General features: G+C 42.9%; 2 protein-coding genes across 5 annotated transcripts; both read right to left on the bottom strand.

Moving 5' to 3' along the window:
• Positions 1–7,940: 7,940 nt before the first annotated feature.
• Positions 7,941–12,007, bottom strand: june (JunE proto-oncogene, AP-1 transcription factor subunit). Of its 3 annotated transcripts, none has more exons than XM_008324454.3 (2): positions 11,493–12,007; positions 7,941–11,007 (listed from the first exon to the last, which is right to left on the bottom strand). In XM_008324454.3, the coding sequence occupies exon 2, from the start codon at positions 10,846–10,848 to the stop codon at positions 9,841–9,843; it is 1,008 nt and encodes a 335-aa protein (XP_008322676.1). In that variant the 5' UTR covers positions 10,849–11,007; positions 11,493–12,007; the 3' UTR covers positions 7,941–9,840. The 3 variants fall into 3 exon arrangements, with proteins under 3 accessions (XP_008322676.1, XP_024918275.1, XP_024918276.1); XM_025062507.1 differs by having other exon boundaries at positions 11,581–12,007; XM_025062508.1 differs by having other exon boundaries at positions 11,812–12,007.
• A 2,208-nt stretch (positions 12,008–14,215) lies between these two features.
• Positions 14,216–23,490, bottom strand: LOC103389165 (leukemia inhibitory factor receptor-like). 2 transcript variants are annotated; one of them, XM_025062505.1, is made up of 17 exons: positions 22,570–23,490; positions 21,233–21,384; positions 21,003–21,156; positions 20,608–20,892; positions 20,193–20,313; positions 19,957–20,102; positions 19,697–19,842; positions 19,464–19,617; positions 18,873–18,934; positions 18,450–18,672; positions 17,804–17,983; positions 17,631–17,732; positions 17,372–17,536; positions 16,940–17,068; positions 16,770–16,863; positions 16,625–16,691; positions 14,216–16,188 (listed from the first exon to the last, which is right to left on the bottom strand). In XM_025062505.1, exons 1-17 carry the CDS (start codon positions 22,637–22,639, stop codon positions 15,685–15,687), a joined length of 2,754 nt encoding a protein of 917 aa, XP_024918273.1. In that variant the 5' UTR covers positions 22,640–23,490; the 3' UTR covers positions 14,216–15,684. The 2 variants fall into 2 exon arrangements, with proteins under 2 accessions (XP_024918273.1, XP_024918274.1); XM_025062506.1 differs by lacking the exon at positions 14,216–16,188 and adding an exon at positions 16,212–16,333.
• Positions 23,491–23,949: the final 459 nt, after the last annotated feature.

The raw sequence follows: 23,949 nt of genomic DNA, 5'->3' as shown, positions 1-23,949 counted from the left end.
TAAACCACAAATCTGAAAAGGTTTTGGTCACTTTTTGGGAATGCAATCAAAACTGCCTGTGGGTTCAAAGGTCATGCACATTTAGTAGAAGGCTCTGCCTTTGACATTGACGTTGCAGCTGCTGCACTCCTCAGCTCTGGAACAATCTACAAGCTCTGGATCTATCTACCAGCTCCAGAACTTTCCACCAGCTCTAGAACAAGCTACCTGCTCTGGTACTTTCTACCAGAACTGGTACTAACTACCAGATCTGAAAGTATCCACCAGCACTGGAACAATCTGTAAGCTCTAGTACTATCAGGCACTCTGGTACTCTCTGTCAGCTCTGCTTCTATCTACCACCGTTGGTTCTATCTACCAGCTCCAGAACGGCCTATATTTAATTACCTAAGGTTATAATGATTAACAAATGTATTTCATTGATTGATTCTAGTTTTTTATTTTTACTTTTAGGAACTGTGGCAACTTTTCCAAAGGTGAGAGCCTTCTGGCCTTTGAACATTTCTCCTGGTCGTGTTTGTGGTCGGATTATAAGTCTAGCTCCCTGGTTTCAGACGACGGAGTTTGTGTGTTTATTCGTCGGCTCAGTAAACACAGACCTGTGATTTTGTGTGAGTGTCTGTCTGCTGATGTCACCGTGACGCACACCTGGGTGGAGACTGTGTGACATCACTCCTCTGGGGCTACAGGGCGTCGCTGTGACACACTGTAACCATAAGAGCACGGCTTGACCACCTCCTTAATGCGTGTGTGTGTGTGTGTGTTTGTGTGTGTGATTGAGTGAGTCACGTCTGACAGAATAATTCCTGCCTAATGTCAGAACGTATGTAAAACACACTCTCATACGCATACACACACAAACAAAGCTACTGTATGTGATGACAGTTGACACTTTTTTTTTTTACTTTCTAAAAAGACAGTCCCACTGCACCAAAGCCCATAGAAAAAATACTTTTTTTTAAGTTACAGTACTCAGGATTTCTTTCTTCTTTCTTCTTCACTTGCGACAGTGTTTTACGTAAACTAAAATATATTTTTGGCGTTTTCAATCTCTAATTGCTTTATCATTATTTACCTGTGTGGTAAAAACTTGGCAAGTGAGGCAACAATCCAAACACTATAGCCCTATTCCCCGCAGGCTAAAACGTTTCTTTTCTCTATGGACTTTGGCATGGGGAAACACTTACCAGGATTTTTAATAATTAAAAATATTTTTTTTTGTCTTTTATAGTACTTTAAAATGTAAAATATCGATTTGAGCGATCACATCAAAGACCATACCTGTAGATGTGGTCTAAATCATACTGTGGTTTTCTACTGTGACTGTAGTTTGTACACTGACCACCGGACACGTGAGGTGTTATTATTTTTAGATGGCTCTGAATCACATTAGGTTATGGCTTCATGGATGTGCATTCAGACACACAGACACACACACACACACACACCCCTGGCCTCGTCCTGGCCGTGGCTCTGATCAGATGTGATCAGTTTACGCTCAGCTTACTCTCTCGCTGTGTAAACACAAAGATGCAGCGGCATAAATTTCTGTTTCTGATTTTTTTTTTTCCTCTGTAATTTTATGCAGCAGCTGCAGGGTGTGTTGCAGCCTCTGTCTCCGTCCGCGCCGCTTGGTCCCGTTCTTACAGGAACCAAGCAGCTTAGATCAGGAAAGGTAAAGGTGCATTTCATCCAACACAATAACTTCCCTGACTGAGAGTCAGAGATCAGCTATCTTTATTGATCTCTTCTTCCCTGACTGAGAGTCAGAGATCAGCCATCTTTATTGATCTCTTTTGGGTGTTTTTTTTTTATTAGCATTGCTGCTTCTAGCTAAGACGACCCAATCCTGCGTCTCCCTTTATGAACAACCATTTGTTTTCTAAACTTAGCCTAAAGGTACTTTTTAATTAGCTACTCTGTCACCGTAGGCAATCATTTTTAAGAGAAATTAACCTTTGTTTAAAAATATAATTTCAGGTCACCAGACTTGGTTTGTGGCCATAGGGCAGGAATATAATTTGAATTCCCGTGTCAAAGGCAGTTGCTGAGCAGAGAACCTGGTTCGTCAGTGGGCCCTGGTTGGTGGGAGTCCTATTTCAGCACAGGCAACTGGATGGTGGAGATCTCTGCTGGCTGAAGTTCTCTGACGGCAGTAGATCCTTGATGTTGGAATCCTCTCTCGGAGTCGAGAACAAATATTTTCACAAAATATGTATCAGACTTTTGAAGTTCTGACCATGTTGGTCATGTGACTCGCTGGTTATTTACAGTAATGCTGCTCTGTTATGGACAAATGTCAAATGTAAAAAAAACCTCAAATGTGATATTTGTTCCCCTATATAAATTTCATTTCCTCTATTCTCCTCTAGTTCGTTGTTTATATATTCATTGGTCATAAGACACTCCATGTTTCAACTTGTTGCTGCACATCGGGGGAAGTTTTCTTTTTACTCATCTACTCCTCTCCCCTTCCCTCCTGCTGCCGCCTTTACTCGTGCTGACTTTTTAAAACACCTGCTGTGCCAGGATCCCCCAGTAAAGCCTTTTGAGAGCATGGAAGTGCAGGTGCTGAATCATTCGGGACGAAGGCCATATAAGTAGTTGGATATTTGCGTTTCATGATTTCATTGAGAAACTTATTGAGGAGTTTGTATTGGTTGTCTGAGGGTGTTAAATCCCACTGTTGCTGTCAGAAGCTCCAGGTTGCGTGAACTGTGTGGTTCTGGTAGATAATCCGCGCCCCCTGCTGCCCTAACCCCTGCTCCTCTCCTCTGTTCCCTCGCCGCGTCCTCTCTTCCCCTTCTTTTTCATGAGTTTTCCTGTCGGTGTTTGGCTGAGCCGGACGTGTTTATTTAGTGTGTACAGATTGATCACACTGGTTTGTAGTTAACCTACTTAGGCAGGGAGTGAGCGAGCTAAGCTGAGCCCCCCTGCAGGATTTAACATTTCCAACTGTCAGGATGAATTAACCGGCACTAATACCACTTTCATCCCTGGCTGGGCTCCTTCAGCGCCGTGACTCACAGCTCTCTCACTGAGCCACTCGCACTGAGATTCTTCGCAATGTGTTGATAAGATGCTGATCTGCTCCCAGAGGCTTTGGCGGGGAAAAAAAAGTGTTTTCAGTTGATGACAATCACTAATGTTTGAGGTATGATTGAATTAATAATTTAAAAAAAAATGAATTATTGTTTATCCTTTGTCTCTTCACTTTCTATGATATAAAGCCTCGCCTGAGTGTAAATACGACTGTGGACAACGACTTGGGTCAGAAATCTGACTCATGTCAGTATTTTGAATTTTGGGACAAAATCCAGTTTAAGACGTTAAAGTAAGATTTTTATGAGTCGAGTCAATATGGTCTAGATCGGGCGTGGGCAAACTTCTTGACTCGTTTGTTTGTTTTGACGGGGGGCCGGGTCAGAAGCAAATAGATGGAGCGTTCGTGTGAACTAAGATAAATGACATATAATAGTCATTCATAAATGCTAAAATGCTAGAATACCATTACCCTCCTCTATGCCATTAAAATTGGTTACACCATATTAGAATCTATCTCAGGTTAAAGACCTAATCATCTAAATATTTGGATTTTATTCTGACCACATAAATGTTTCTGAACATTCAGAGAGAGAAATACTTGCCTTAAATAGAAAAACAAAAACAACTGATTTAAATATACCGTGGTTCCGTGCTGAATGTGTCTCCTGTAATCAGCTTTTCGTCATTTACAATGTAAATATGTTGCGAGATAAAGCAGCTTCGGCTGAACCATAGTGACGGTGAAAGACAACACACTGAATAATCTGCATTTGTGAAAATTCCGGAAATTATCAGGAACTTTCACTGGTTTCTTTATAATAAAGGAGGTTCAATTAGATTTTTTCTTTTTTTTTTACATTTTTTAATTTATTTTAAATTCTTTCTGGCGACATGTTGACAGATTAAAGTTCCTCAAATCGCCAAACTGTTAAATTTGGTTCAGCTCCTAAATCCAGCATAAATAGGTAAAAAAAAAAAGAAAAAAAAAAGCCCAGCATGAATTATAGATGAGAGTGAAGAGGATTAATTTGGAGCAGTAAAACCTGGAGCTAATGTGCTGCATACAGACCGACACTAATGCTAATGACAGACGCGCGAGGAGCTGCTCCTGTTATTTATGTCTGTCACATTGACCTTAAACAACACTTCACCACGTAATAGCGAATAACTTTAGTCTTTTATTACTTTTTAAGAGTCGTAAGTGACCTTTTTTTTTCCCCAAAATTATTGGAACGTCTAAATCCCCGGTTTACGGGATAAATCTCACTGCTTCATTTCACTGTTAAAACTGGGTTTTTATTACTGAAAACGAAGTTTGTGCCACTTTGTAAACTGGACTCTCTTGTCCACACCAAAGTCCATGGAGAAATTCTGCATTTTTAGCTCAGTGTGACGCAGGGTCTGGTGGTCTACGCCGGCCTCTCTTAGTCAGTCGGGTTCTCGAGTCACACAGAGAAGTTCGATCCCAAAAAAACGTAGAAATATATGTGAACTTACTCATTGAGATAACAGAGGAACCACAACATCTGTGTTGAGAGGGAGTTAAAATAACAGTTTTTTTCTCTGTGGACTTTGGTGTGGTGTCACCGAAGTAAAGCACGGCATCTGATCCTACTGTGACACGGTGAATCAGCTGAGTGTGTTTTGGTATGACAAATAAAAGATTTACAAAACGCAGCCATTGCAAAACACAAAGTCATCATGACGTATGACATCACGAGCGTGTCCAATCAGAAATCAGAACTCCTTTTAATCCTGTGAGAGGAAATGACTCATTTGTGAAACACCGGTTTGCTCAGCGGCCGAGGAAGGTTTTTGGTACTTGCTCAACAAACCACAATCCACAATACAAGGCCAAGATTTGAACCGGCAGTTCGCCAGTGGGACAAGTCAGATTTAATGGACATAAAACTAATTTTTACATTTTTTTTTCTTATTAGAACTAACCAATAAAACAAAAAAAATTGAAAAATGAATAGAAAGAAATAACTCAAGGACAAAATAAAATGATCATTGATCTCTAGTTATGGGCCAGATGTTGCAGGCTACGGGACTGGAAGTGGCCCACAGTGTGACATGTACAGCCCAGTACTACTGCACTAAGTCTAGAGTTGAGCTCCCAACATCAGACACACAGGACAACGTTCCAAGCTGTCCACTGGTGGACGACACCTGAGTTCTGGCTTCTGATTGGTCACCTTCTGCTCCCATGACCTCACTGTTTTTCTCTCCGAGTTTGTTTTTGTTGTTGGCCGAAAGTTACTGCTCGTTACATAAGCATGACCACACACGCGCGCACAAAAACACACACGCACACGTACACACACAGAGTTATGGTTCTCAGCTGCCCTTGTTTAGTGTTTCGACTGGGGGTTGCCATGGCGACGTGCACTGGAAACACAAACAGAGGCAGAAAACAAAAAAAGAGAGGAGTCGAGAACATCTGCAAACCTTCAATAACTTTCACCAATCACAGCCTGCGCCGATGGCTTTCATGTGCGCTCGCCTGTTTTTAACTAGATGACCGGAGCTTGATGATGATGGTGATGATGATGACGATGAAGGAGTGAAGAAACGATAGGGACGCAGATGTGTGGTTGTTGTCTCCTTTGGTGAACGTGTTTGTTTGTTCCTCAAAAGAGAAAACACGAGAGGAGAGAGGGTTTGAGGAGTGTTGTCCTGAACGTGATGAAGGGATGATGGAGGAGTGTATTATTGGCTCTGGAGATGTTTGAGGGTGACTCAGATGCTCCGCCCACAGACACGCTGAGTCACCACGTACTGCCAAGTACTCTGTGTGTGTGTGTGTGTGATGTACCTGATTTAAATGTCAGTAAAGTGAGAATCTGACTCTTTCTCACAGTTTTCTCCTCTCTCTCGTTCTGATTGGACGATGTCACGATGTGATGCGCGAGGTTGCGTTGACACATTTATGAAGCCTGAACTAACTTCTACCTTTGGGCAGCTGAAGGTTCTCGGGTCTACGCTCAGGTCCGACAGCTGCTGGTTAGCTTTAGCTTCTCTTCACACACACACACAGTATTATAAAGTCGGTATAAATGTAGTGACTCAGTGTGTAGATGTGTGTTCTGCCTGACGATGGGGTTAATGATTCCTTTGTGCGTCTACATGCCTTTGCCTTAAATCTACATAGATATGCTTTTCCGCACATACTGAATGGCGCCTCCTGTGGCCATTTTGTTTATCTGACTTGAATAGAATTAGAGTTGCCCCCTAGAGGAAAGTTTGGTTCATTAGATGCTAATTTAAAAATACTCGCAAAAACAACCCTTTAACTTTAGCCAATATTCTTATATGAGATACATATGTGTTGGTAGCCAAGGGTGCCATCTACTGGAGTGGATGATAAAAAAAACTGTTAAACTGGGCGACAATGGTATTGTTGCCAAACATTAATCTAGTTGAGTGAGCCTACGTGGATGGAGACGACTCAGTCTGCAAATGATGCACCACTGCATGTACCACTAGAGGGAGCTCTAGAACCACTAGACATTCCTGTGCCGTATGTGGGAAGGATTCGTTTAGACCATCAAGTTTTTGGGAAAAATCATTGATTTCAATATCTTAGGTTTCAATGATATGCTGACGACATAACTGTATCTCAGCACCAAACCTTCCGCGTTCAGGCTCCTCTTTCGAACCTCAAACTAAAACGTTATAAATAAAGGCTGGAGACATCGATGGCTGCTTCACATGTCCCTCTCCTAGATATCACTGTTGCACTATAACTGACCTACTTCATCCAAAAAATATCTCCGAACTCCACCTCTTCCTGTCAAAAGCTTTAGCTGAGTTGCTGTTTCAGCATCCGTCACCACCTCTCTGTGAACGCTGCAGTGAAGTTCTGTAAAGGGTTTCTGCTACAGTCCAGGACTGTGCTCAGTACACACACGGGTCAAAGAGTCAAAAAGTTTAAAAGGGAAAGGGAAAGGTAACTCCTTGTCATTGTGACATACATCACTGTCCACAACCAAATGTGACCTCCACTTTTAACCCATCACCAAAGTGAACAGTGGGCAGCTTTGTGAGCACCCAGGGAGCAGTGTGTGGGGACGGTGCCATGATCAGAGCACTTCAGTGGTAACTTAGCAGCTGGTGGATTCAAACCTGCAACCTTCCAGACCCAAGTCCGCTTCTAAAGGTGTTTTGTAATCACTAAAACATTTTAAGACGGGTCACTCAGGTTTGACTAATCTGATCATTATATGTTTGTCAGCAGTTAATAGTTTTATTTGACCAGCTTTGCTAACAACCAACAAAACTATTTTGAAGTTGCAGTATACATCCAATACTAAACCAAGTCGTTAAAAAATAGAAGTTTTCTAGCAGATTTTAGATCTAGCTCTAGCAAGAAATATATTTTAGTGTTAAGACAAAACAAAGAAGCTGGTCCAGAAATGGTTCTCTGAGCTGAGGTTAGCCCCAGAGCTGCAGGCTGAAATTAATCAGATTTATGTTTTGGGGTTTTTTTTATAAAAAAAAAAAACACATGATGTAAGTTGCTACCAGGGTAAAGATTCTTCTAAAAAACCTGCTTTGAATTACTGGGGGTAAACTGTACAGACCGATGCTAGGTTATATATGTTTAGTGTTATCATTAGCGTTTTAATTGGACTAATCCTGAGGATTTCTGAGGAAACAGTAATAGTCTTGTGTTTAGTGTTATCATTAGCGTTTTAATCCTGAAGATTTCTGAGGAAACAGTAATAGTCTTAGAGGTCATAAATGTCACAATAGCAGCAGAGCAGCTCTTTTGAAAGTGAATTGCCGTCAGAAATAGCATCGGAAATCCAGTGGCGTGTAAATGTGAGCCATTTTAAATGAGCAACAGTGAGTGTAAAAAAAAAAAAAAAACAACAACAACAGGGGCTGCGTTCACTGTCAACGCTCATTTATCCACAAACGTCTTTATTTTTAACAAACACCATCATTCGAGAGCAGAAACACTGGGAAAGAGGGTTCAGTGTGTGTGTATATGTGTGTGTGTGTGTGTTGAGGTGTGGGTGGAGGGGGTATTAGTCACCAGAAATGGCACAGAGCCTCTTTCTCAGTAAGTGGGTCACTCCATCTGGAGCAGAATATGGACCGAAAAGAAAAAAAAAATAAAGCAACAATGTTTTTTTTTTTTTTTTTCCAGCGAACATAAAAAAACAAGATCCTGTCGCAACAGAGTAAAATGATGACCAATCAGGTGGCCTGATCACATGTCACTCAGACAGTCAACATGAGGTCATTTGTCACCTGATCTCACTGCAAGGATCTTCTTTTGCACCAAACTCCAGCGAGAAAATCAACATTTTGTAGCTCACAGGAACTCTGAATCCACTGCCCCTCTGCTCCGCACCGCCAGTGCAAACACCCGGGTCATGACCTCCCCTTTCCACTAATGCAGGCAGTAGTGGACACTGGGGGGAAATCAAGTCATTTCTCTATGGTTTTTGGTGTGGGTGATGCACACTTCTCTGGTTACACCGGGAGACAGCCTCGATGTCTCGGACTTTAATTGTCCCCTTCACAGTGCAACAGTCATCTCTTCTGCCAGACAATCACGTTTAATAAATTCATTAAAGTCAAATTTGTAGATGTCGATATAGAAATGAAACACACATATCACAGGAAATGCTGTTGATTCAGTTGATCAATAATAATAATAATAATAATAATAATAATAGGAAAAAACATTTCAAATCAGTGCGAACACAGTGTGACAGAAAAACAATCATGATCACAATAAATAAATAAAGGTTTAATAATAACACAGTTCACACACGGTTTTATACATTTGTACAAAAAGTGTATTTGACAACAACAACAAAGAAAACTGTCTCCTCTGCACTGAACTCCATAGAGAAAATCAACATTTTTGGGCCTCCTGGACACTGAGGTTCCATGTTAAACGCTTGGTCATGGCTTAGTTTTTGTGACTAATTTGACTTTAATTGTGTTTTTTTCAAACACCGAAATTAAAGAATTATGCATTTGAACCTATTTCTATAAAAAAAGCAGCCAATGAAGAACATCTGTGAACACTGATGCAGAATTCTTTAATTTCTCTGTGGACTTCAGTGTGAGATGGAGAGGTTCATTTTTTTTAAAAAAGTCTAACCAAACATTATAAAATACAGGGAAAAATATTATTAAGACACTTTTGTTTTTTTAAAAAAAAGAGTTTGGCCACTTTTATGTTAAAATAAAAAATCAGAGAATTATATATTTTTTAAAAACCTAACGGTGGTTAGATTATTAGATTAGTAAATCAAACTGAAGAGAATCGTATCCTTGAGTGACAATATGTGGAAAAACATTGCTGTGAATGCCACGATAAAAAAACAAAAAACATTTTCTGGTATTTACTCTGCTTGAAGTAATCTGATTACTTCACATCTACTCAGAAGATATGAATATTTTCACACACACATTATTTTGGAATTTATTTAAACATAAAACTGAATAATAAACCATTTAAAGGTTGAAGTTGAGATCATTTACTCTCCCACACACACACACACCCACACACACACACACACACACACAGATGCCGTCTCTTTAATAGTCCAATATCCAAACTCTGATCATCCCTCATGTCTGAGACTCGTGTCATTCCCTGTCCCCTCCATTCTCCACTGATTGATTGACAATAGAGTCCATCTGTCCACTGGGGGGCGTCATGGGCACCGAGCCGCTTGCCCCTTGCCGGCTCTGACCATGAGCTGCAAGCAAAGCTCACACTGTAAATTCCCTTTGACTCCTGTGTAATCCACTCCCTCCTCCTCCTCAGCAGCGTGGGTCCTCGTTTCCCGCCGCGCCGCACTTGGACGCCGTGGAGCCAACGGAGATCTGGCAGCCGTTGGTGACGTGACTCATGACCTTCTGCTTCAGCTGAGCGACCTGCTCGCGAAGCATGGCAGCGGTGGAGGCCAGGTCCGAGTTCTGGCTCTTCAGCACCTTCACCTTCTCCTCCAGCCGTGAAATTCTCTCCAGCTTCCGTTTGCGACACTTGGAGGCGGCGATGCGGTTCCGAAGCTTCTTGCGCTCCGCCTTGATCCGCTCCTGGGTCTCCAGGTCGATGGGGGAGAGGGTAGGCGGAGACATGGGGTCGCCCGGTGGGTGAGGCACCTCGGGGACAGTCTGAGGAGCATCCAGACCACGGGTGTGAGGCTGAGGCGGACCAACGGCGCCACCGTCATTTCCCGAGCCGGCGCCGTATGTCATCTGTCCACCGGGGTAAGGGTTGTAGCTGCTGAGGTTGGCGTACACGGGCATGTCAGCGGCCGACATCAGGTTCCTCTGGTAGGACGCCTGCAGGGAGATGGCGCAGGACGAGGACGGCGACATGGAACCGGGTCCGACCAGCTGGTTCTGCTTGTGAAGGTCGGCGAGCGCTTTGACAAAGCCATCAGCGAAGCCCTCCTGCTCGTTGGTGGCATGGTTGCGGTAGATGAAGGGGTTGGCACCGTTTAACATCGGGCTGGTGGTGACCAGTCCTTGGTTGGACTGGATTATCATGTGTTCCAAGTCGGGGGACGCCAGCTTCAGCAGGTTCATGTCGGCTGTTGAAGAGGACCCCGACGATGACGACGCAGCTGCTGACATGTTTCCGGGAAGTGCATGGTTCCCGCCCCGACCTCCCGTTGAACCATTGCTGGAGAAGTGATGACTCCCAGACAAGGCCAGGGCCTTCTTACTCATCAGCATCTTGTTTCCTGGATAGCGCTCGTAGTCAGCGACGTGGCCGTAGCCAGAGACTCCGGGAGAGTCGTCGTGGTAGAAGGGAGTCTCCATTTTGGACGTTCACAGACGACGGGCCGTCACAGGGAAAATCTTCATAATTAGATTAAAGTGATTATCAGAGATTAAAATATTCCACTGACTTCACTGCTGGAGGATGAAGAGACGAGGAGAGACGGGACAAGGAGGAGAAGAGGAGCCGAGGAGACGAGTCTGAGGACACACACGGGGAGAGTAGCGTTATTACTGTCACAGGAACAGGAGCCGTCAGTTCACCTGTTGAAAACGTCTGTCTCTCAAGTATTTGACATAAAACATTTGAGGGAAAACTTGAAGTATTTAAAAAAAAAAAAAGTTTGTTTTTTTTAAAGGAATCTTTCATGGTCAGAAATCTGTCCAATCAGACGCTGACTTCACACCAAGGTGTGAGTACTTTTTTTACGTTTTTTTACCAGACAATATACTACTATACAGAAACCTGTGTTCACTGATGGACTTTCAGAGCCTTCCACTTCATTTTCCATAAACATAAAGTGTGCGTCAAGTCGTTAGAGAGGAAACTCGGAATCACACGTTCTTGAAAACCTAATAGATGATCAGATACTAACTTCAAATCTGTCAAAGTCTGAACGGCTTCAAAACACAGGCGACAGTGACCTCCATCACCCTGAACAAATAGATCAAATCAACTACAGTACCAAAACTGAAGCCGTGCTGCTGCCGCGAAAACAAAACGACGGCCGATCAATAATCAGTGTGAGGAGCAGAGATGAAGATGGGTCTTACAGTCCACGGTCAGAACATCAGAGAACATCAGAGAACATCAGAGAACATCAGAGAACATCAGAGAGCGTCAGCTGTCTGACAGCTGCCGTTGGTTACACGCTGTCACAAACTGTCAGAGTGAAAAGAAAAGTAAACTGAAGTTTCCAAACACACACACACACGGACACACACGAACACTGAGAGCCTTCGGTGAAACACTGAAAACATCTGATGATGAAGGTTCATACTCACACAGAGAGAGAGAGAAGAAGAAGAAGCAGAGAAGCCGCTGAAGCACCCAGAGCAGACTGAGTGAGTCACAGTCAAACTCTACGCTCTCTCTCTCTCTCTCTCTCTCGCTCTCCCTCTTTAATTCTCTCCCTCTTACTCTAGCTGACTCTCTCATTTCTCTCTCTCACTCACACACACGCGCGCACACACACATTTGCTTCTATTTTGCTTTCTCTTTTGCTCTCTTTTTCCTTATACTCTGCTTCACTTTTACTCTCTCTCTACCTTTTTACTCTCTCTCTCTTTCTCTCTCGTCTCTTTTACTTTTATTCCTCCTGTTCTTTTGATCTCTCTCTCTCACTCTCTGTTACCATCTCTTTAATTTTACTCACCCTCTCCTTCTCTGTCTCCATTACTTTCTCTCACTCTTGATAACTAATTCTCTCTCTCTCTCTCTCTCTCTCTGTGTGTGTGTCATTCCTCTCTTGCTCACTTGTTTTTTGTAGCTCATGGTAGTGTAGTTGTCTTGACCATTTTTTTTGAAAAGGGTTTCCAGGTTAAATGTCCCAAGATGGTGGCTTTGAGCGGCAGTAAAGACTAGAAGAGTGTCATGAAAGTAGAAGCCATTACCCTTACAAGCTCTCTCTCCCTCTCTGTCTGCCTCTCTCTCCCTGTTGTTTTCCTTCCATTATCTTATTACCACATGTGTAGTGAGCTCATTCTCTAACTGTCAAATATGAGGTCAGTCGGTCTAATAGTACAGCGGTGAGCTCACGGTCACAGGCAGCGAATGAAAACAGTCGGGAACACGTGTGGAGGGAGAACAGAGCCCAGAGGTTTCACTTTTTAAACCTCAGGGTTGAGGAACAGCCAATCAACCACAGACCAATCAGGACGCAGCAGGACAACTGCAGCAATGCTGCCCTCTGCTTGTAGTTTTCTCTCTTTTTTTCCCCCCCACTTGGATTTGCCAAAGGGGCAAGGCTTCTGGGTGTAAATGCTTAGCAGTGCTGAAAACATCCAACAGGAGGCAGTAGTACAACTGAAGGAGTACTGTAGATTAGGAACCTCCTAATATTTGTTATTACTATGAGATAAATGTGAAGAATCTGGGAATACGATACACATCACGATACAGGGGCAATGATACGATAAATTGCGATGTATTGCGATACTATAGGCACGACAATATATTTTGGATTTTTTAATGGTAGGAAAACTGTTTTGGATTTAGGATTTTTTTTTGATGAACAAATGAAACATATAAGATTGTTGACTCGTCAAGTCTCAAATACTTACGTAAATATATGCAGTCCTATACAATCAACTAGTGGTTAGGGGGCCGAGTCAGGAGCAGATAGATGGTCAATGACATGTAAAAGTCATGAATAAAGGATCAAATGCTAGAATGCTTTTATCATTTTCTACGCCATCTATTGGGGAAACGTGGGTATTACGGGGAAGAGGCAGAAGTATAAAGATAATATAAATAAATTATAAAATTTGGAAAAGTTTGGCAGGCCATATAAAAAAGGTGAACGGGCCACATCCGGCCCCCGGGCCTTAGTTTGCTGCAAAAATGAACCAATGCCTTGAATATTTGCATGTTAACTCTGAATAGATACAGTTCCATAAAATATCGATACAGTATAATGAAAGTGTATAGTGTGTCGACATAGCGTAGTGAAACAAAATATCGCAGTATTTCAGTGTATCGACATTTTCGTACAACCCTACTTGCCGATGTATGCACTTACTTGACACAGTCTGGTCGTATAGTTCATGACAAACATCTGGACCAATCAGCTGAGGCTTGATCAGATCCTAATGTCAGTCTGTTTCTGTTTGTTTTTATTTGTGATCGTCCGAAACGGGGAGGGAAAAAAAACAACAACAACAACAACATAAAAAAACCAACCAGCCACAGTGTTTGTGTGTTTGAAGACAGATAAGCATGTTTTGGTTTAGCAGGGCCAAAGTAATTATAGTTCTGACTGTAGGTGGTGATACACACACACACACACACACACACACACACACACACAAGCATGCATTGAGTCATCCTTCACTGGATCACACAGTGTTCAACGGAAAAAAAAAAAAAAAAAAACTTAGATGAGTTTCAAGGTTGTATCTTGTTTATTTTTGTTTAGTCTAGGAACACACTTCCAAGTGGTCGTTTTAATTGGAACACCACGGTCGGAGACCAGGACGTGGCCTCGGTTTGGATCGCTTGAAAACCTCTGGTCTTCACCACGTTAAACTACTGGTCATCAGTCAGCCAGGTTATTGTTCACCACTGATGCATCCTGGGATCAGAGGGGAACCAGTGTAGTCATGCAGGTGGTCAGAAAGTGTGTGTGACACACTCCTGAAAACAGTGTGGCACACGGTGAGTATGTGTGTTCCTCCTACTTGTGGGGAATTTTTTTTTTTTTTAAAGTACTATTGTTGCAGAGACAATCTGGACACTTGGAAGTGTATTTTCAAGATTTAGATTTGAATTAGGATTAGATATATGGTTACATTAGAGTGAGGATCAAGATTAGTGTGTGTTAAGTACAGAGTGTGTGTGTGTGTGTGTGTGTGCGTCAGCTTGTAAAATAACTCCCAGTTCCTCATTCTGGAAACTCCTCAGTGAAACTAACTTCCCTGCAGGGTCAGAAAGGGTTTACTGGATGTAATGGAAAAAAAGATGTGGATGTTTGAGAGTTAGCGTCTGCCGTGACATCATCGCAGCTCTTCAGAGTGTGTGTCCGAGGTATAAACACAAACGTCGCAACGAACACAAAAACCACGACTATTATCTGTTCTCCGACATCACCATCAAACCTCAGAGTGTTTTTCTCTTTCAGGTTTTAGGAGGAAGGGCCAAAGAGAAAATCCTTTTAGTAAAAAAAGACAACATAAAACACAGTTTCAATAATTGTCTTGGTTGTTAAAATGTGTAAAGTTTTTTTTTGTGCGTTAATTTCCCATTTTCAAAATGAGTCAGCGGAACAAATTTGATTTAAATCTCGTTTGGTTAGTCGAAACTGCTCATGCTGAAACGCGGGCTCCAAACTGCCATACAAATTATGTGCAGGCTCCCTCTAGTGGTAAACTGAGGTAGTACAATGAACTATCAGGTTCAGGAATTGTTAAAACTTAAACTTAAATACTGTATATTATTTTTATCCAAATATCGGGAAAAAAAATTGTTATATTTTTGTAATAAAATAAGATAGCAATGTGAAAGTAAAAACAAAACACTGTGGACCCAATCAGAAATGAAAATGAAATGTAAAAAAAAAAGCTAATTTGAAAAGAAGTTAATTTCTTAAACCACTAGCTTTATGTTTTTCAGTAAAAACAAAGTAGTTCTCATTCCCTGATTGACAGTCCAGCTGTCAATCCCACACCCTGTCACTGTGTTTTCTGCGGCCTTTACTGTACTTTCTAAGTTTTTTTTTTTTTTTTAACCAAAGACGTACTATATTTCATTTCTTCTGGTCAAACCGCAGTGACTCAGAACGAGCAGAAAAAAAGCAGCTGGGCTTCCTGTCCGTCACATTTCACAACCACTGACCTTGTGCAAGTGCATTGTTAGGTCACAATTTCACTTTTTACAGGAACTGTAGTGAAAGTTAGGTTAAAGTCTCTCAGTTGACAGCTCTGGTATAAGTCATCCATCCGGAGGGCGAGGGGGAGGAGGGTCTTTTACACTATATTCACACATTTTAGCACTTTTATCCAAAGCTATCAGAAGAAGTGGAGGTGCCTTTAGGTTCCTCACTAATCCTATACTAAAACTAGTACTAATTAAACTTTGCACTGCATCCAATATGTTCTAGGCCAGTTTGGGCTTTACCCAAACACTGGTTTGGGTCCCACAGTGAGGCCGCAAGAATGGAATCAGCACACAATGTTAGAGTAACTTTCTGGACTGCTTCCACCATGAACCACCTGGGCTGGTGGAATTAGAACATAGGAAAGGACGCAGGTCATGGGTTCGTTTCTAGTCCCGTCGATGGGAGCCACAGCGAGGGCCTCCTTCTGAGGCAGGTATCCATTAGTGTCACTCTCTAAACACGTCTCCCTCAGAGGCTGGGGCGATGAGTCTGAACAAGCAGCAGTATAATCTGTTATTATAGGCAGATTATATGATGGGTTTTGGAATACAGCTCTAAAGGATGAGGGCGGTGAAGTGGACACCGCTGGTACTGCACTGCTGGGTGGACTATGGGTTTTCAGCACTTGGTTGAGGTGACCTTTAGGAGCCGGTGCAAATATAAAGGGTTGGTATTCGTCACTGACATGAGCCTCGGGACACACTGCTGATTTACAGAGCAGCTGAGGAACGTCCACCTTGTCCACTTCACCGTGGTCCAGAATATGAGGATGTGACAACTTCTCATCCTGGGGAACAGACAGGACGAGGACAGAGGTGCACAGAAATACAGGTGAATACACAGGGGTATGTACAGCTACAGGCTAAATGTGGGTCTGAACTGGCTACATGCACCTGTTAGGGACAGTTAGCTTGAATAGTTAGCACGAATATCTGTCAATCAAAAGAAAATTTGGGACACAGAAAATAAATATAGAATATATATTTACATATATACACACACATACACATATATATAATATACATATATATAAATATATATAATATACATATACATACAGTAAATACATATGGGGGGGCAATGAAGTGTATGAAGTAGTTATACGCGGAGGACAAATTTGTCCATTTCATTCATTTGTACTTCTAACGTTGACACTGGATGATTTTTAGGTAAATCAAGATTCAACAAAGTGTCAGTATTTTTGTTCAAAACCAAGAACCCACCTGGGACGTCAGCCACTTGTCCGTAACCACTGGCTTTGGGATTGGAGGACAGACCTTGTTCTTGATTCTGTTGAAGATCAAACGCCTGACGGTAAGTCTGAGTCAGTCCATGAAGTAGGAGAACTGTCAACTGAACGGTACGTACCGGGCACCGTGTCTGCAGCAGATCAGGGTGATTAGAAGAAGAGCGATGAAGATGGAGACCAAGCAGATGGTGGTCATCTTGACCAAGGCGTCAGCTGTTAGAACAGAGGCTTCGGTGAGAAGACGGCAGGTGGAAGAGCTAAGCTGTAAACAGTACTAAGACAGACGTACTTGGTGAGTTTAAGGACACAGTGAAGGACGTGGAACCGGACTCTCCCACCGCCGTCTGAGCCTTTACTGTAAACTGGTAAGAGCCGATTTTCAGGTCGCTCGCAGTCAGGCTCGTGGCTTCAGGATGATCTAAACCCAAGACGAGGAGCAGCTGATTAGTAACCGTTGTTGTCAATGCTCCGTCTTCATCAGGTTAGACTATTTCAAGGGATTGTACAAACCACTGTATGAGGTGCTGCCACCTAGTGACTGGAGGCTTGTTATCATTCAAGCATTACAGCAGTGGTCCACCTCCACCCCCCCGGCTCCTCACCGCGCACCCCAATGGGGACCCGCCCCGCTATTTGAGAAGTACTGCTTTAAAGACATCACACTGGTCTGTTTCGTCATATATGGCTAATTATCATGGAATAGCCCCTGACGCTACCATACCTGTGCTCACGTTGTAGACCACGTTGCTGTCTTGGTTGGACCAATAGAGAACGTAGCCGTTGATGAAAGCGCTCTGCTCTGTCAGACGAACCGGATCCCAGGAAACAACGACGCTCATATCCTGCTGTTTCCATTTATGGTGTGCAAAAAGGTTGTCAGGAAGTTCTGCCAAAGTGCAAAATCACGCACATATCTCAAAGTCCATTCGCAAAGAGGGGGATTTATAGGACATCACAGTGACTTGGACCGTTTCTCTTACTTTCCTCACGAACGTAACCCTCCCGTCTCTCCAGCAGTACCGGCGCTGCAGGTGTGCAGGCAGATATGGACAAAGAGTATCTCAGTCCGTCGCGGAGGTATCCTGAGGAGCAGAAACATCAGAATACACTCTGAGGTCACTATTTATGGAGTTAAAGCAAAAGGAAAACATACCCGAAATGATTCGAGCCTCCGTTTCTTGTGGAGTAACTTTGAGCCACTCGAAAGGTCCATCACCCAAGGTTGGACACCAGTCCAGGATGTAGCCACAGCTGGCCACAGGACTGACGGACCAGGAGAGGTGAAAGCCGCCGTTGACGCCAGTGATGCGGGATGTTTTGAGCCTGGTCTGATCTGGAATGAATATTTGAAGGATGATTTGATCTGTTAGATTTAGGTTGTTTTTCAGAGCAGGTGTAAAAGAACTGTAGGTGATCCGCCCAAATGTTGCTACTTTTTTCAGGTGGAGACAAAAAAAAAAAAAAAAACATTTTCAAGGCAGTACATTCATAAAGCTTTAGGATTTGAACCAGACACAAAGATGGAAGATGGAATAATAATAAAAATCAAAAACTCAAAGAAGTGAAGATAGTATCATATAAGGCATGGGTGTCAAACATACGACCCGCGGGCCAAAACTGGTCAACTAGGGGGTTCAATCTGGCCCGCTTGATGAATTTTAAAAGTGAAAAAAAGCACAAACACTTCATGTTCGTGATGTTTTGACAAATTGTATTTCATTAAATATGATTTTTTTTTTTCTAACGTGCTAGTACTTATTTGGACAAACGTCCTCCCAGAAGCGTAATCCGGTTCGTACCTGTGTGAACAGCGGGGGTGGTGATGATGGAGGGTGATGAGCTGCCGTTTGCATTCCTTGCTTTAGCAGTGATGAGATACTGGTGGGCGGTGTCCACACTGAGAACCACTCTGTCTTCAGTGTCAGGCACCGTGATCACATTTTCTTCAGCCGCCTCAGTCATCGCTCTCCAAGTCACTGTGTAATTCAAGATGAGTCCGTGACTCTGGTGGTCCAGGGGTTTCTGCGGGCCATGGTTGACACATGACAACTGGGTCAACGTTGTCTCTAATGGTTCTTGTTAATTGACTTGAAATACTTATAGACGAACAGGTCAACTTACACTTTTGAACATTCAAATGCAATATTTAAAAAAATGGTATCAACACATTGAGGAAAAATGTACGGGACGTGTATTTAAAGTTTTTGGTTCGAATAACTTACTTTCCAGTGAACAATAACTTTGTTTTCTCTCATCTGCATCCAAACATCCAAAGCATCTGGAACTACAAAATCAGAGAGGCACGGATTAAAAAAAAAAAAGAAGAAAAAGTACCAATTAGTTATCAGAGAGATAATTCTCTCTTTTTTTAATGTGATAAATCAGGTTATAAAGTGTCAGAAATTAAACAAAATGCACTGATTTCCAACCAATGAGTGTTCAGTTGTTTACTGCACGTGATTGCTTTCTTTGTCTATGCAACAGAAACAAGCAGAAAAATTAAAACACTTTTCCACTAGGAGGCAGCAGATGCTATAAAAACATAGAGTGAGTCAGAACTGCTGAAGAAGATCTTTGTGTGTGTCTTTCTTCAACTCCTGCAGGTAAATCAGCATTGTGTTCAACTAAACAGACAATTCTTACTGTGTTAATTGTGCGTAAACCATTGCATTTCTGAGCTGGTACAGTGTAACAAAAGTGAAAACCACTGAACTAAACCGTTGCCATATTTGCTCAAAAAACTCTTTTCTGTACTGCCATCCAGTGGTAGAATTGATTAATCACTAATAACAAGCATTTTTGTAGTAACCTACCATCTGTCTCGGTGTGAAATGTAATCGCTGAACTCCAGGGACTCCACTTCCAGAAATGTTCCGTTGTTCCACATCGCACCATGACATTGTACGTCCAGTTCGGTACCAGCTCTGTCACGGCCGCAGAATTTACACCGATGTCAGAAGTTTCCATCTAAAACCAGCACACGGACAAGAGAACATCAGACAAAGAAATGCACAGACTTCTTCTCCTCCTCTGTCGAGACTCTCACCAGGAAACTCGTTCCACCGTCGCTGATGTTGACTTGACACGTTATGTTAAGGTCATTGTAGTGTTCCACCGGCCAGCTCCATGTCAAGCTAACGTTCCTGGAATTTATGGTTAACAATCTCACTTCCTCTGGTGCAAACAGGTGCACTAAAAACACAGAAAAAGAATTCTTACTTTTCACCATCAAAAACAAACCAAAGAGGGCGCTGTACTGCATGGCCTTGACTTTGATGGAAACTGTATCAGTGAAGACATTTCTACCTCTCTGTCTCAGGTCCACTTGGTCAAACAAGTCCACCGTCCCCAGGTCGTTCTGAGCCGTTAACGTCCAGTTTTTCTCCCCGACACTTATGTCATCTTTTTGTGAACACTTTCTGCTCTGGGACGCTGCTGTGGCTTTGCACTCACTGTGAGATGAACGGTTACAGTCAGACAGTTCGCTTTTTGTTCCAAGAACCTGTAGCCAAGCCACCTGACCACAGGCTGGGTCAGCATACCTTCCAAGGAGCTTATACTTTGTCTTTTGTCTTAGGTGTGTGTCTCTTCCTGCGTTCCAGTGACACTCGACCGATTGCAGATCTCTGGTTTCGCACTGAAGATCCTTGTCCCCAGGTGGATCTAAGCATTAAGACAAAAATAAACAACAACAAAAACACCAAAGTTAGTTTGTGTTGGTATGGACATACGGACATTTGGACAGGGCACCATGACCACGTTAAGTCCAGTTTATGTTCCGTTTACGTACATCGATCTAACTACTAACCATAAGGCTTTACGATGCCTCGGCCATCAAGTCCCCGGAGTATTCCGGGGGTATTACTCCTGGGGAGAGGGAGTACTGACTGCACCGTTCATGTTAAAGAAATTGAACCCAAAGCCCTGTGGCCCTGTCACCAGCGTGAACAAACTTACATCCAATAAAAGCACTGGCTCCGTTTTGTACCACGGCGCCCTGCTGGTTCGTGGCCCGACAGATAATGTTGACGCCGACTACTGTAGGACGGGTCAGACGAATGCTTGAAAAAAACGTCCGGTTATCTATGCTGACGGTGTCATTGTTTGTGCCTGTGTAGCCGCCCACAGATAAGCTGTCAAAAGTGTGACCCGGAGGTAAAACGCAGCAGAAGTTGCCGATGCTGTTGGCCTGAAACACTCGATCTCTTGGATAAACCTGCGGCCTCCTGGAGCTTTCTTTCCCTGTAAGAGAAGGAACAACATTCATAGACAGTGTTTTAGAAAAAGAAACGCCGGGCTTGGAGTAACAGGGGCATCATGGGAGAATTGGAATAATGAATCAAACTTCCTACCTGGGAGAGTTTGCTCCAAATGCTGTGAACCTTTGTGGTTCTTGTATCTGGAGCTGAGTCTGAGTGAATGGGAGACGCAGTCAAAGATCCAGGGTGACGTCCAGTTCCAGTAGTGAGTGGATCCAATCTGGTCACGAGCCACGATCAACTCGTCCTGGAAGAGTTCAATGCAAAAACGTTGGTTTGGTTCTGGTTGTTACAGAAGTGCAGATGTTGATGCTGTCACTTACTTGGTGAACCAGTCTGTTAGCGATGAAAACCTTCAGCTCGTAGATGATCGTCTCCGTTACAGCAAAGCAAACATTGGTGTCCTCCCAGGATGACATCATCACCTGGCCAAAGCTGGTCAGAACCAGATTCTGGGGTCCACATGGCAAGACAGCTGAGAAAGAAAGAGCGGCCATAAAAAAAGAATTGGACAAGAGGCCAGTAGATGGCGGTAATGCTACCAAATTACATCAGCTAGCATGAAAACGGGGACGACTTTTAGTTGGTCTTTCCCCGTGTAAAACACACCTTGGTTTTGGTTCATAGATCACTGACAATCACAAACCAAGATCCAGAGAAAAATCTGTCATTTTATATCTCTGCAGAGGAACTGCTGATCTCCTGTTTGCATACTTCACTCCCACACACTCCTCGTACTCTGCATGACTCCCAAAATAATTCTGAGGAGTCATTGAGACATGTCAGCACGTTCAAATGGAATTAATATTTTATTGAAGTTTCGTTCAGTTCACTCCAAACTCCAAACAGCTTGCACTGTTGCACACATTCCAGCCCAGTAGATGGCAGCAATGCAGCTAAAGTGCATATGAGTTCGGGTAAGATCATGATGTCGATGATAACAAATGCGTGCGATTTGCTTTAGTTTGAAACAATAATAATAATAATAAAAAGAATCGCACACAGAGGCATAAGGATTAGGCTCCGTTATCTCAAGAAGTCACTGGTCATACCATGACACCATACACTCTAGTACAGCAGGTGGCAGTGTGTACCAAAACAAATGATGGTTGTGACCTAGTATTAAACCCAGTCAGGTCCCTACATAACCTAAGTGACATTCGGGTGTTCAACCAGAACGTTTTTCACAGACACAAACACTGTAATATTTTTTGGTTAATATATTGACAGTTAGCAGAACAAATAAGTCCAGGTTCTGCTGTGAAAGGTAACAATTTCAATTTCCGAGGTTCACATAAGACCATTTTCAGAATATGATTAAACCATTAAAGAATAACTCACAAGTCATTTTGTTTCAAAAGAACTGTGAATCATATCATGGCGTGAGTCGAGTGTATCATCGCATCTCCAGTTTACCATAGGTCTGTTTGACAACAATGCTTCGAAATCATTTTGACCTGAGCTGACATTTATATCTTACAGGTTGGTGTCTGAGCATGTTTTCACAAACCACAATGAACAGCCAATCAGAGTCAAAATCTCTCTTTCATGGTCTTGACGGCGTGCATTAAGGAGTTCAACGTCAGACCACAGTTTCTCTAATGGCGGATGTGTACACCACAGGCTAAGGTGACAGGAGGTCAGCAAATGCAACACTCACCGTCTCCGGGGCCGCTGGAAACCTGTCCACTGACACAGATCAACGAGACCAGCAAAACCCATGAGATCATGATGGTCCGGCTGCCGCTCCGTGGCTCTTGTGGCTCAGGTGCTGTGGGAACAAAAGAGAAAGAAATAATCCAGTGAAACACAGACAACTGTTGTGTGACCCTGTCTGGTGCCTGATGATTAACATGATGGAGCAGTGGTTGCAGCTTCAGTTTTACTCTCTCTCTCTCTCTCTCTCTCTCTCTCTGCAGTGTCAGGTTACTTTCTCAAGCAATTCCTCAGAAGTCAGTGATTGTAACGCTGAACGTTGATTCGCTCCCCGGGTTGTGAAATCCATGTGGATTCAGGGGCAGGAAGTGCAGCAGCTGTACTTCTGGTAAACATGAGTCAGCTCCAAGTCTGAACTTTTTAAAGCAACCTCAGAAGTCGAGGCCAAAAATGTGTTTTCTTTTTCTTTCACTTTGTGGCATTTGTTAGGTCTGAATAAGGTCTCTCTGTGTGCTGGGACTGTTGGAGTGTGTACTAAAAAGATAGGCATTTTGAACTGTTAAAAAAAAAATATAAAGACTTAATATTCATATTGGTCCACAGAGTGGAGGGTTTACAACATAAAGGTTCAGTGTCGAAAATTGAGGAAGCCATCTGACTGCAAAGGTGTTAACTGTTTACAAGGCCCGAGTTTAGAATCGTCTTGAATGGTCATCCCTAGTGAAATCATCTTCTCAGTTCCTAAGAAAGTCAGTGGTAAGGATGGTAGTGAGAAGAAGAAACGTATATGAGCGTGCTGCCCGCTAAAGGAAGAATACATTTCGAAAAAATTCCCTGAAATGCTCAGTCATTCACAAGCAAGGATGGGGCGAGGTTCACCACATCTGACTCCAACTATCTGCATGTCCTCCCTCACTGCATCCATATATCTCCTCTTTGTCCTTCCTCTTTGTCTCCTACCTGGTAGCTCCATCTCTAACATTCTTCTACCAATGTATCCACTGTCCCTCCTCTGCACATGTCCAAACCATCTCAATCTGGCTTCTCTGACTTTTTCTCCAAACCTTCCTGTCTGTGTTGTCCCTCTAATGACCTCATTCCTGATCCTGTCCATCATCTTTAACTCTGCCACCTCCAGCTCCGCCTCCTGTCTTCTGCCTATTGCTACTGTCTCTAAACCATACATCAAGGCTGGTCTCACCACCGTCCTGTAAACCTTTCCCTTCACCTTAGCTGACACTCTTCTATCACAGATTCTTCTACAGTCCATGATATGGATCTCTTCCCTCCCTCTTCCTCCATTAGCCACTACTTTATCTCTTAACTCTTAAGTTCAGTCCTGGAATGGACTATGCTTGTATCTCAAGGTATTACTGTAAATTCA

Source organism: Cynoglossus semilaevis, chromosome 14 (assembly GCF_000523025.1).
Source record: "Cynoglossus semilaevis isolate Cse_v1.0 chromosome 14, Cse_v1.0, whole genome shotgun sequence".
Classification (NCBI taxonomy): Eukaryota; Metazoa; Chordata; class Actinopteri; order Pleuronectiformes; family Cynoglossidae; genus Cynoglossus; species Cynoglossus semilaevis.
Note: the sequence above shows the minus strand (reverse complement) of the source record. Positions and strands in the feature narration are given on the sequence as shown.

What these genes read in the sequence shown, in the direction of transcription:
- june (XM_008324454.3), bottom strand. Translation starts at nt 10,848, where the DNA reads ATGGAGACTCCCTTCTACCACGACGACTCTCCCGGAGTCTCTGGCTAC.
- LOC103389165 (XM_025062505.1), bottom strand. Translation starts at nt 22,639, where the DNA reads ATGATCTCATGGGTTTTGCTGGTCTCGTTGATCTGTGTCAGTGGACAG. An exon ending in GGAGGCTCGAATCATTTCGG is followed by an intron (nt 17,733 to 17,803) that starts GTATGTTTTCCT and finishes TCTGCTCCTCAG; the next exon opens with GATACCTCCGCGACGGACTG. An exon ending in ACAAGTGGCTGACGTCCCAG is followed by an intron (nt 16,189 to 16,624) that starts GTGGGTTCTTGG and finishes TCTGTTCCCCAG; the next exon opens with GATGAGAAGTTGTCACATCC.